This window comes from Rattus norvegicus, chromosome 13 (genome assembly GCF_036323735.1).
Source record: "Rattus norvegicus strain BN/NHsdMcwi chromosome 13, GRCr8, whole genome shotgun sequence".
Lineage (NCBI taxonomy): Eukaryota > Metazoa > Chordata > Mammalia > Rodentia > Muridae > Rattus > Rattus norvegicus.
The window spans coordinates 94,005,107-94,017,701 of record NC_086031.1 but is presented as its reverse complement, the minus strand read 5'-3'; the positions used below and the strand labels follow the sequence as shown (position 1 = coordinate 94,017,701).

Genomic DNA, 12,595 nt, shown 5'->3' with positions numbered 1-12,595 from the left:
GTCAAACTTGTGAGCAATAGCTTTGTGCTTCCTGGTCCCGTCTTTATGATGTGATGGCATTGACTTTGAAGCGTGAACTAGTCATGGACAGTGAGTGGGCTTACTTAAATGAGAAGTTTTTGCCATCACTTCTGTCTCCTGATAATGGGTGATAAATTTGTATGCTTATATTGTCTTTGGATGTTTTTGTCTTTCTAATGTGCACCATTTGTTCCAGGATTTTTGCTGCCACATGTATGATTGCCTTTTGTTGTTTTTAAACCAGACAGTTACAGGTCAATGTTTTGTTTGTTTCTCACTTGTCTTTAGCTAAAAACATGGAGGCCGCTGCCCAGCTGAAAGAATTGGTGTCAGATATATCTTCTCGGTTTGTGGTTTCCCCTCCTGCCTTGAGAACCAGGCAGAAAAGTACATCCAATGCTTCCAAGCTTCTAGGTGAATTGGTAAGGAAGGCATGGATATATATATTTATTAAAACTCTCTGTGCTTATTGGGTTATTTGTTTGTTCGTTTGTTTGTGTGTTTGAAGTAGACTATATACCCCAGGATTGTCTGGAAGTCATGATCTTGCCTCAGGCTTCTGAGAGCTGAGATAAAAAGGATTTTTTCCCCCTATGTTGGCTGTTCTTGCAGAGGACTCAGTTCCCAGCTCCCATCCTCTAACTCCAGTTTCTGGGGGATCCAGCGTTCTCTTCTAGCCTCCTGGATGCCCAATATTCATACATATGAAATAAAAATAATAAATATTTTTAAGCAAGGTAATTTACATTTATATCAAAAGTCCAAGGGCTCAGGTTTGCTATCATCGAGACAGAGCAGCAGTAATTTTCTAGTTACCCATTAGGATGAGATAGGAGGCCCTCCTTCTGCGTTCAGTTCCAGCCTGCTCTGTGCTTAGTCCTCAGCCAGCCCGGGATGCATCTCAACAGCAAACAAACAATCCAATAGTAATAAAAACCGTGGCCCTTAAAATTAAAGAGACAGTAGATCTAAGTAGTGCGCTGAGTAAAGCCATCTCTGCCCGAGTGCCTCTGTGGACACAGGAGAAGAGGAGAGAGACCTCTCTGGCAGAAAAAGCAACAGGTGCAGGCGTTCAGAAACATGGCAGAGGGGTCTGTCTGGGTAGGATCTAAGGGTTTTTAGCAATACTTGACTCCTTGTCTGAGCAGGATACTTTTTAAATCAATACTTTGAATGTTTAATTACAGCTAGACGTAGTGGTGCATGTCTTTAATCCTAGCACTTAGGAAGCAAAGCAGGAGGTGGACCTCTGAATTTGAGGCCAACCTGGTCTACAGAATGAGTTCCAGGACAGCCATGGGTACACAGAGACAGAAATAGAGAAACCCTGTCTAGAAAATCAAAAAAGTCTTTATTGCTTAAACAATATATATTTTTAAATTTCTAATCCATAGGAGAGTAACCCTAAACCAGTAGAAATCATAGAACAAAAACCAAAAAGAAGCAGGACTGTGAAGACAAAAGTGAGCAGGTAAGCAGCATCCCTCCATCCTCTCCGTCCATTCCCTAGACTGAGAGGAATTAGTAGAAAAGGTGAGGCCACTTCCCACACATGCCTGGCTGCTTAGCCTTGGTAGAGCTCAGCGCTTGAAGGTAGCATTCTCCACAGAGTGAAGACTTACAGTTTATTGTCCACTGGGCATGGTTGGATGAGACGATAGTTTGCTCTTTAATTAAAGTCCACAGCTGTTCATTCCACTACTTAGCAATATTACTGCGCGTGCAGTAACTGAGTCACTTGAGATATCTCTGCGTAACAGGATTCTCATGCTGTTCTCTTGGGCATGGCTAAAGTTAATGAAGGTACAAATTCATTCATAACTGTGATACAGTTGACTTAATGACGCTGCTCTGATGTAAACTTGTCTGTGTGTTTGTTCATGATTCATAGACTCACCACTTGCTACTGTTGATAAGCGCATGGGTGGGTCTGCTGGCTCTCATCCTGTGAGCTGACTAGGTCCTTGGGCCATCCTTTAACAGCAGCATTTTAAACCTATCTGTGACTAAGTATTCGTATCAGCACACATGGGGCTGGGGTGGGAGATTGAAGCCTTAACTCTGCCTACAAGTCAGCCACATCTGTGCGAGAGTGAAACACTTGACAAGACAGCACGTTGTGGCCATTCCTACTTGACTGTGTCTTTCTTTCAGAAACACAGGAAAAGGAAGTTCTTGGTCACCTCCCCCTATAGAAATTAAACTGATCTCTCCCTTGGCAAGTCCGGTGGATGAAATAAAGGTCAGCAAGCCAAGAAAGACTGCAGAAGTAGCAGGAAAAACTCTTGGAAGGGGCAGAAAGAAGCCATCTTCTTTTCCAAAGCAAATTTTACGCAGGAAAATGCTGTAATTTTTAGCCCAAGATTTTAACATGCACCTGTTTGTAAAAGTCAACAGTATTTGTGTGGATTATTAAAAGTCACCCAATTTGGATGGAAATACTTTATATAAATTGTACAATTTTGTAAGCAAGTAAATAAGTAACTCCATGTGGAGTGCAGTTCTAGTCCAGGCGTTTTATAATACTTGATACGTTTATATAATATGTAAATATGACTTATCATTGGGATGTTAAATAAACTGTTGTAAAGTACACACTGTGTGTCTGTTAGATTTTTGAGAGGGGATTTCTGTTTTAATTGTAATTTTATATGCTACTAGACATTTGTTCATTTTTTTTCTTTACAGCTAAGGTACTAGAACTGTCTTAAAATGGGGGTGATTGGCTATTGATTATTTTAACGTTGTTTTATAATGTGTGCACTTTGATGCTGTCCTTGGATCTCTGATCATTACATGTACTCATTGGGCTTCGCCTGATACTGTGTTGAATTTGAATTGTGGGCATGTGATTTTGCCTTTTTGTAGTTTTACAAATTTTGTGTAATCTACCTCAAATGAGTAATTTTCCAGTACTGCATCAGTTTCCTATGCTGGCATTTCTTGTTCAGTAACTTAAGGACTATCTTGTCTCTCAGTTCAGAGACTAATTATCCAGGTTAGATTGACCGGTTTCACTGCTTCTTAGCAACCTCATAGAAGGATTTGGGAAAGAAATGTAAAACAGTGCACCTGCTGTGTGCCTAACCTTGAGGAGTCCCGGCTAAGTGCTACCCGAGCTGGGAAGGAGCTTGCCACTGAATCACAGAAGCCTCTTTAGTATTCAGGTTATAAAACTGGTGATTGCCACAGGACCTCAGGCACGGGTTACAGAGAATGGAGGAGTGTGAGCAGGTGTCGGAAAAGAGGAGCAGAACCCCCTTTTCTGTAGTGTGAGTGTGCACCGTTAGTAACGGTGCCTACTGGACGCCATGATGTTCATCAATAAATAAGTGTTTTCAAATAATTTATGACAGGTAATTGATAGTGTGTAATGAATGGACCTTAATAATTGATACCTAAAAGCAGACTGCCTTTGTCAGCTAAGCTTTGGATGTTTTCGTGAGCAGTGTGCTTTGCGTGTTATTTTTCTACCGAATAGCATCATGGATTGTGAGAAAATGGGGAAATTGCCTGTGCCGAGAACGGACAGTGTAAGAGTGGCCGTGCGGGTGCGGCCGTTCAGCCAGGTCAGTCCATGGTCATTGCCTTGTTGACAATTACTGCCTGATTTTATTAATTTTTTAATGATAGTTACTGAATTTGTATTTAAGCTGCTTGTCATTTATGAAATATTAAACTTATTTAAATGAACTTGTCAAATGAATAACAGAGATCTAAGCATAATTTAGTAAACATTTAATTTCATTCCTTGGTACAAGTAGCATAATAAAAAAAACTGACAAGAGAAATACTGTCAAGTTAGTAATTATTTAAACCAGTGCAGGTTGGTAAATAAAAATGTGTGGTATCTGTTTTTAATACATGTGGGGGTGGGGCAGAGATGTCAGTTGGTAAGAGTTGTGCCGACCAAGCCCAAGCGTGACTCCCTAGGGTCGCTCACCAGCACTGTATGAGATGAGGCCTGGTGATGTGCAGTCCCAGCTTGCCTGCCAGAAGCTCAGTTTTCCTTGGCTATGTTGTACATCCAGGGCCAGCTTTTGCTACATGAAACACCAAAAGGAGATCTTGCCACATGTAGACATGTATCAGTGATCCCAACATAGAATGACCCGACTTAAGTCACATAATGAGAACGTGCCAGGCTGCACTTATGTGTTAATTTTATGGGAACCCTGCTCATGAGGTCTCATATGCACAAGGCCGACTCCTGCCTTGCATACAGAGACATTCTGTGTACCACACAAGTCAGAAGAATCCAAACAACTGGACCTAAGTCCCTCCACAGGTTCCAGAGAGGATGCTGTTCTGTAAGAAGCTTGCCACATAGAGTAGAGGGCTGTGCTGTGCCCAATGCAGCCACTGGAACTTGCTTCCCCTCTCCATTATAGCAGACTTGTCTTTGCCTACCATGATCAGTGAGGTTCTGTTACTGTAACTGCACTGCCAGAAAGTGCTAGTTCTAAAGAGAAGTCGGCAGTTGGAGAAGGCTCAGTGCATAAGAGCACTGGCCAAGGCAAAAGACTCGGGTTCAATTCTCAGTGCCTACCTGGGGACTAACCATAAGTCAATGAGATGCTGCTTCTAACCTTCAGTTACGAGGTGTCTTAGGGTTTTATTGCTATAAACAGACACCATGACCACAAGTCTTATAAGGACATTTAATTGGGGCTGGCTTACTACAGGTTCAGAGGTTCAGTCCATTATCATTAAGGCAGGAGCATGACAGCATCCAGGCAGGCATGGTGCAGGAGGAGCTGAGAATTCTATATCTTCATCTGAAGGCTGCTAGGAGAAGTCTGACTTCCAGGCAGCTAGGATGGGGGTCTTAAGCCCACACCCACAGGGATACACCCACTCCTTGGGCCACAGCTAAACTGCCACACCTTGAGGCAAGCATGTACAAGTGATCACACTAGGCATATATACTGCATACAGACAAACACAAAAAAAACAGTAAGTCTTGGCTGGAGAACACTGGCTGCTCTTCCAGAGAACCCAGGTTCAAGTTCAGCAACCACAGAGCAGTTCATAATCGTAACTCCAGTTCCAGAGGCTCTGACACTCTCACACAGACATGTAGACCAAATACCAGGTGTACACTTAAAAACTATTTTTAAGCCTTCATAATTTCTAAAGGGTAAGTATTGAATTGGTTGTTTCCAGAGCTGGGACCAAAAACCAAGAGGCATTTTCTATTCTCTTGCCCGAGAGCTCAGTTCATACATCTGCGAGTGGCAGCTTAACTTCCCTGACGCCCCTGGTAGGAGGTACAAGATGACTCCTGGGGCATGGAATGTGACAGGACACCTTTTAAAATGCTTCCCCTGGGGACCATGCCAGTCCCATGTGGCTCTACTGTGGGCCTAGGCGTCACACTAGATGTGGATGGACAGCCTCTCAATCATGTGAGAGCTCTGCAAACTTACATCTTTGCCATACAGGAAAGGAGAAGTTTGCACTTTGTACCTTGCAACCCCTGTGGAAGCGCGCGCGCACACGCACACACACACACACACACACACACACACACACACACACACACCACATCAAGAATCAAAAGGGTTTTACCTGCCACTCACCTCCCAAGGAATGTCTCAATGTCTCAGATATCCAGGATCCTGAATCTTGATGCTACAGCTCATACTCTCATGAGTAGATGGATGAGTACATTGTCCCTTCTGTGTCCTCTAAGCGACTGTCATCGCCACTGATTAGCATAGTGTTACTATGGTAGACATAGGCCATGCCGGCAAGTAAAAGAACCAGGTTCCCAGCCATTCTGCTTTGTGATGTCGGTCTGTGTGACAGGACCTAAAATGTTCGATAGTTCTAATAGGGAACACTCAAGATGGTGTCACCTAAGGTCAGGCATAGACCAAGGGAAAGTGTTGGTCCCTCCAGCACCTGTGTACAGTCAGGATGGGAGGTATCAAGCTCCCTAAAAGTCAAACCCCATCTGGCTCTCGCTGATGAGACTATTGAAGGAACATGAGCATCAGAATCCCAACCTTGGTTCTTGGGTTCTTTCACAGCCTGTCCAATCGGTCAGGTTTACCTGGCCGCTCACATTACCCGCACTTACTGAACCCCTCTTAGTGCTGTATTAGATGCCGTGACTATGAAATGTCCACAGAGGCTAGCATGGCAATGTTTGCTGGAAAATAGCACTGTTTCGGGGAGGTTGTGTAGTCTTTGGGACCTCAGGCCTCACTAGCTATGAAAGTTACTGAGACCTTCAGCTTGGCTGCACTTACAGTCGAATCACTGCTTCCTGATATGCTAAGCTGTGAACAGATGGCCTGCCACAAACAGCCCAGATAAATCCTTCCATAAGGTGACTTTGGTCAAGTTCTCTCACAGGCATGAGAAGGGTAACCACTACAGTGTTGAAGATCAAGGGTCCCTATTGCTTCCTGTCTTAGGGTTTTATTCTGTGAGCAGACACTATGACCAATGCAAGTTTTATAAAGGATAGCATTTCATTGGGGCTGGCTTACAGGTTCAGAAGTTCAGTCCATTATCATCAAGATGGGAGCACGGCAGCATCCAGGCAGGCATGGTGCAGAAGCTGCTGAGTTCTACATCTTCAGGCCACAGGGAGCCAGGAACAGACTGCATCCTCAGGCAGCTGGGAGGAGGGTCTCCAAGCCCACCCCCACAGTGACACACTTCCTCCAACAAGGCCACACCTTCTAATAGTGCCAATCCCTGGGCCAAGCAAATGCAAACCATCGCACTCCTTATCAGTACTGTCTTTACAACATATATTTTGAATTCTTCCTTTTCATGTCTTTCCTAATACCTATTCCCCGAATGTCCTCAGGGAGCAAGGATATTAGTACAAAATAGAATGGAGGTGCTGCCCTAATTTCAGGCACCCTAACACTTGTGTTAGTCTGATGGTCTCACTCCCACTTCGACAGTTACTTTACACGGCCCTAGAAAGCTGCCTCAGTTGCCACAGGCCCACACACATTCAGCATTTGAATCCACCAGAGCAATGGGCTCCTTGTCTTCATAGGCCCAGTGAGTTTCTTTGTAAACTGTGGAGCCCACTCATTCTGAGACAAAATCCTGGCTCCACCTCTTACGACATTCTCTTTAGGACTCCATTGTGGGCCTGTTCCTATGCCCCACATAAGCTCCATCCTCTCTGGGGCAGAAGAGGAAGAGGTGAGAATGTGCTTTGGGCTCGTTTTCCTTCTGCTTAGGCTGCCAAGATCACTTTGGGGCATCCTTTTCCTGGAGTTCAGGAATGGAGCAAATCACACCACACCATTCCTGTTTCGACCCCAAGTGCCACCCATCCACCCTCTTTCTTCCTCTCATGTTTGCCTGTCCATTTCTCTTGTCGGGTGTTACGTATGACAATGTGTGTGCAGTTTCTCCCAGGCCAACAACAGACTTGTCCACATCATAAACTGGGCCTGGTTCCTGTTCTGTTACCACGCCGAAACGCCATGACCAAGGCAACTTATGAAAGGAAGCATTTAATTTGGGGACTCACGATTCCAGGTTGTGGTAGAGGCCAGGTCCGTCATGGGAAGAAGCATGGCAGCAGGCAGGCCTGGCACTGGGGCAGTAGCCAAGAACTTACATGTTGAGACAACGACCACAAGGCAGAAGGAGCCAACTGGGATGATGGGGCTTTCAAGACCTCAAAGCCCACCCCAAGCGACACACCTAATTCCAAACAGTCCAATCCCTAGAGCCCACAGTAGGAGGAGAAAAATGATTCCTACAAGTTGTCCTCTGATCTCCACACACACACACGATGGCAAGCACACACACTGGCACCACATACATATACATCACACATATACATACACACATACATGCATACATACACCACACATTATACATCATACATTCAAAATAAAGAGTAAAAAATGGATGTCTTGGGTCTTTGAAATACCTGGGCATAAGTGGCTTCTCCCATCCGTGCACAGTTCCCACCGAATACTCAGGACTTCCTCGATGCTTGCCCTGAGCTACGTGCCCTGGCACACCCCTCTCATCTGTCCATGCGTCTCATGGCCACAAAGATAAGTCTTACATTGGACCAAATTCCTTGAATCTGTCAGGCAGCCTGGATGCTATTCCTCAGGCCAGATGATGGGGAATACTACTCTCTCAGCTCTGCTGCTTCTCACAGAAATTGCCGCTCCCCTATCCCAGGGCGTGTTCAGTCAGGGGCCGAGGCTCTCAGGAACATTTAGGAGTTTCCTATTGTCTAAGGATGCTGCTATAAAGTCCTGATTTCTGTCTCTAGCGTCCCATTCTACACCTTGCTAATAGTCACAGAAAAGCAAGAGTCAGGTGTAGGTGGGGGTCTCAGTTCTCATTTCCTTCAATTCCAGACTTCTCCCTAGTCCTTTCCAGGGTTCTAATGTCCATCCATGTCCTGCTGCGTTGATGAGGTGCTGCCTCTACCCGATCCCTCTCCCGTTTTACTGCACTGAGCTGGACGTGACTTTTCCTTGGCACCCAGCCTTCCATTTCCCTAGCACTGTGCATGTTGTACGTCTTCTGATTCTTTAGCTCTTTTCCCCACAGCCGTCGGCCATTGGTGGTCATCCAGCCCATAGCAACAGCCCTACCACAGTGGCATGACACTCCTCGCCCTTTTGACAGTGGTACAAGTGGCATTTGGCAAACAGCTCAAAAGCCTGTAGTGCCTTCGGTTTCTATGCCTACACATTAAGGTCACAGCACCTACCATACAGGGCATGCTTCCCACACAGAATTTTATATCCGACTTGTGTGGCCTCTCACTTGGGATTCTAGTGTCTTGTCCACTTCCTCAGTTTTCTGGCTGGCTTGCCAATTGTTCCAGAAGAAGAATCTAGTCCCAATATATGAGGTGCCATGAGACAAAAGGAAGTGGTAGAAACTGGGGTTGCGCAAAGCGAGCCTGGCTAGCAGAAGCTGGACCCAGGCAGATCCTACAATCTGGTCAAAGTAGAGGGCTTATGGAGCTGGAGAGATGGCTCAGCGGTTAAGAGCACTGACTGCTCTTCCAGAGGTCCTGAGTTCAATTCCCAGCAACCACATGGTGGCTCACAATCATCTGTAATGGGATCTGATGCCCTCTTCTGGTGTGTTTGAAGCACAGCTACAGTGTACTTATATATAATAAATAAATCTAAAAAATAAAAAAATAATCTTAAAAAAAAAGAAGAGGGTTTATAAATCAGTCTTTCTCACTGCACTATACTGTGATGGGAAGCTTTTAAATGGAAGCTTACTTATAGTTTCAGAGGGTTGAGTCCTTGGCCATCATGACCTCCTGGCAGCACCTCCTGGCAGCAGGCGAGCAGGCGAGCAGGCAGGATGCTGCAGCATCAGCTGGGCACTGGCGAGTTAGAAGCAGAGAAACGGAAACTGAGTCTGGAGTGGGAATGGTCTTGTCGGAGGAAGTGTGTCACTGGGGACATATCAAAAGCCCATTGCATACCCAGTGTGTGTGTGTGTGTGTGTGTGTGTGTGTGTGTGTCTCCTTTTGAAACCTCTCATCCCACCCCTACTGACACACCTCTTCCAACAAGCCCACACCTAATCCTTCCTACCAACTGAAAAACAAAACATTCAAATATAAGCCTATGGGGGCCATTCTCACTCAAACCACCACGAGCGGCGAGGACAAGCGACTTCATCCAGCAGGAAATGTACTATGATTCTGAATTTGTAACCTGACTACAGAGAGAAAAGAACTCTGGAAGCCAGTGCGTGATTTCCATGCACGCCCGAAGCATCACCATCCGGGACCCTAAGGATGCAGAGCTTGTGAAGACCTTTACCTTTGACCTCGCATATTGGTCTCATGATGGGTTTCAAAAGGATGAAGACGGTGTTCTTATCCCATCCGATCCCACCAGTAAATTCGCAGGCCAGGTGAGTCGCTTAGAAATGTCCACGGTAGATTTCGTATATTGTGTTTTCTTGTCTAGCGTGCTATAAACACTTCGATATTGTCCATGCCAGAGCAGGGAGATGGCTCCTTTGGTGAAACGGTTGCTGCCTGAATGTGAGGAGGACCTGCAGTTGGAATATTCAGAAGCCATGCAAATGCCAAGCCTTGCCCTTTAGCTCATGGCGCTTCTGAGAAGCAAGAACTAGTAGGAGAAACTCTGGGCACCAGCATGCCCCTGAAGGAAATGTGGGGACCCCTGCCTCTCTTCTCTCCCACTTTGCTTTCTAGCAATCAGGAGATGGCTAAGTCTCTGTCCCTTGTGTCTGCCAGGACATATTGTGTCATCACAGACTTGGGGCTAATGGAGCGTGAGTTGAAATCATGATCCCAAGACGGTTTTCCCCTTTATAAACTGATTGTCTCGGGCGGCTTAACAATGAAAAGCTGGTTAACACAGTGGGGCACCACGAAGGGAACTCTTCCCTCTGTTTGGTCATAGAGCGGTGGGTGAGTGGCGAGAAATTTGAAACGTAACTAGAAGATGTATTAGAATTTTTTTGGCTTGCAGATGATACCCAGAATATGTCCCAGTCTACACCACTAAAATATTTATAGAACTATTTTATTCCCAACCTAGGACTTGACTTAACATTTTATGCTATTTGAAATTTTTAATTTATAAATATTGAGGGCAACCACTGGCGAGATGGAACCCCCCCCCCCCACCGTGCTTGATGACCTGAATTCAATCCCTGGGACCAATACGGGCAGAAGGCCCACACGTTGCCTCTGAATTCCTTGCATGCACACACCAATTCACACACGAACACGAAAATAAATAAATCAGAATGTAATTTAAAATGTTTTTAACTGAGAACAACAACAAAAATCTCTGAATTTCCAACAGTGTTGAGTAGAAAGGGCAGCACAATTGCTAGACCTGGCGCTCACTCCTGAGGTTGACAGAGTTGCCTGGAAACGGCTGTAGACTGAGCTGGGCAGATGGATGCTCAGTGGGTAGCGACACTGACTGCTCCAGCAGACGGGCTTGGATGCCAGCACGTGTGTCCAACGGTTCACAATCACCTCTAACGCGCGTGTGCGCGCACAAGCACTCGCACACACAAGTTTAAAAGCCCTTTTTAAAAGCTGCAGGTAACTTTACGCAAATACACTTTGAGTAAAACTACAGATGCAGTGTTCTTGGAAACCATAGGCCTGATTCCATTAATCGTAGAGATCACACCGTCCCCACGGTTCAGTGACCCGTTATTCCCTTTGTTGGCTTGTTTTGTTTATTTATTTTTTTGATACAGCTTCTCTGTATTTAGCCCTGGCTAACCTACAACTTAGTATATAGACCAGGTTGGCCCCAAACTCAGAGGTCCTCTGCTTCTCAGATGCTGGCATGCAGCTTTCTGTAAGAGACAAATAGCGTTAAAATTGGTTACCGTAAATTTTCCCTTAGTAAACCAGACTGTGTCTGTGTGCACTTCTTTCTCAGAATTAAGAATGATATAAATTCTATAATGTATATATTGTGACAAATGGTCCCAGGACCGTTTTATTTTACCCTTTGAGAACCATTTCTGCACTGTTTGTAACCAATAAGGAGAGGAGGCGGGCCACGCCCTGTCTTTTGAACAGTTGCGCAGGAAAGCATTATTTGGTTCTACTTTTGAAAATGTTTTCTTGACAGGAGGCGTTGGCTCACGCCTTTATTCACAGCACTTGGGAGGCAGAGGCAGGAGGATCTCTGTGTGTTTGGAGGCCAGCCCAGGCTTCAGATAGACTCCATGACAGTCAGGGTTCTTACACAGAGAAACCCTGTCTTGAAAAACCAAAAACAGACAGACAAAAAGTTTCCTTTTTTTTTTTTTTCCTGTTTCTATCTCCCAAAGAACTCCACCACCGGGTCTGGTTTTAAAAGTTTGCTGTTGTGCTTGTCTTGATTCATTCCTGGGGGCTGGAGAGGAGCTCAGTGGTTAAGAGCACCAGCTGCTCTTCCTCAGAGCCTGGGTTCAGCCTCAGCAGCTACATAATGGCTCACGGCTGTCTGGAACTAAAGGTCTAGAGTATCTCATGTCCTCTTCCGGTCTCCGAGGGCACCAGGCACATAGGTGGCATCTAAATATATGTGTAGGCGAAATACCCATGCACATAAAATAATAAAATAATACAAATGTAAACATACTTTATGCTTTTATTATTTTAGAATTTCATGTGTGCATACATTGTATTTTTATGGTATTCACCTCTTATTCCTCTGCCTAAACTTCTAGATCCACCCCCACTCTCTATGTATGTATGTATGTATGTATGTATGTATGTATGTATGTATTTATTTATTTTTCTGACTCACAGAGACCAATTTTAGCTATCCATATATTCAGGAGCGCAGGGCCATTGACTGGAGCCTCTCCACTTACCGGGGATCACACCCTTAAAGAAAGTTTCTTCCCCTAGAATCAGTTCATCGACTGTTAGTATCCTCCCCTGGGCAGGGTGCTCTTGCCCCTCCCCACCGACTCTGTGCTGGAGTGGGGACGGGCGTGTCGTTGCGCAGGTCTGGTGTTGTGAGAGATGAGTGTAGTGGTCCTGCGTGGGTCCTCCCTGACCTCTGCCTGGCTCTTACGATCTTTTCTATTCCCTCCCTTC

General features: G+C 45.2%; 2 protein-coding genes across 2 annotated transcripts in view; both read left to right on the top strand.

The window, feature by feature from the left end:
- Window positions 1-3,808, top strand: part of Ahctf1 (AT hook containing transcription factor 1) — a 54,455-nt gene extending 50,647 nt beyond the window's left edge. The window contains exons 34-36 of the mRNA NM_001271270.1: window positions 310-443; window positions 1,416-1,492; window positions 2,176-3,808. Of these exons, the coding sequence (NP_001258199.1) occupies window positions 310-443; window positions 1,416-1,492; window positions 2,176-2,371 (407 nt within the window). The 3' untranslated portion in view covers window positions 2,372-3,808. The remainder of the gene's footprint in view (window positions 1-309; window positions 444-1,415; window positions 1,493-2,175) is intronic.
- The window catches only part of Kif28p (kinesin family member 28, pseudogene), a 54,764-nt gene continuing 45,615 nt past the window's right edge, over window positions 3,447-12,595 (top strand). Inside the window, exons 1-2 of the mRNA NM_001270385.2 lie at window positions 3,447-3,590; window positions 9,727-9,918. Coding sequence (NP_001257314.1) covers window positions 3,507-3,590; window positions 9,727-9,918 — 276 coding nt within the window. The 5' untranslated portion in view covers window positions 3,447-3,506. The remainder of the gene's footprint in view (window positions 3,591-9,726; window positions 9,919-12,595) is intronic.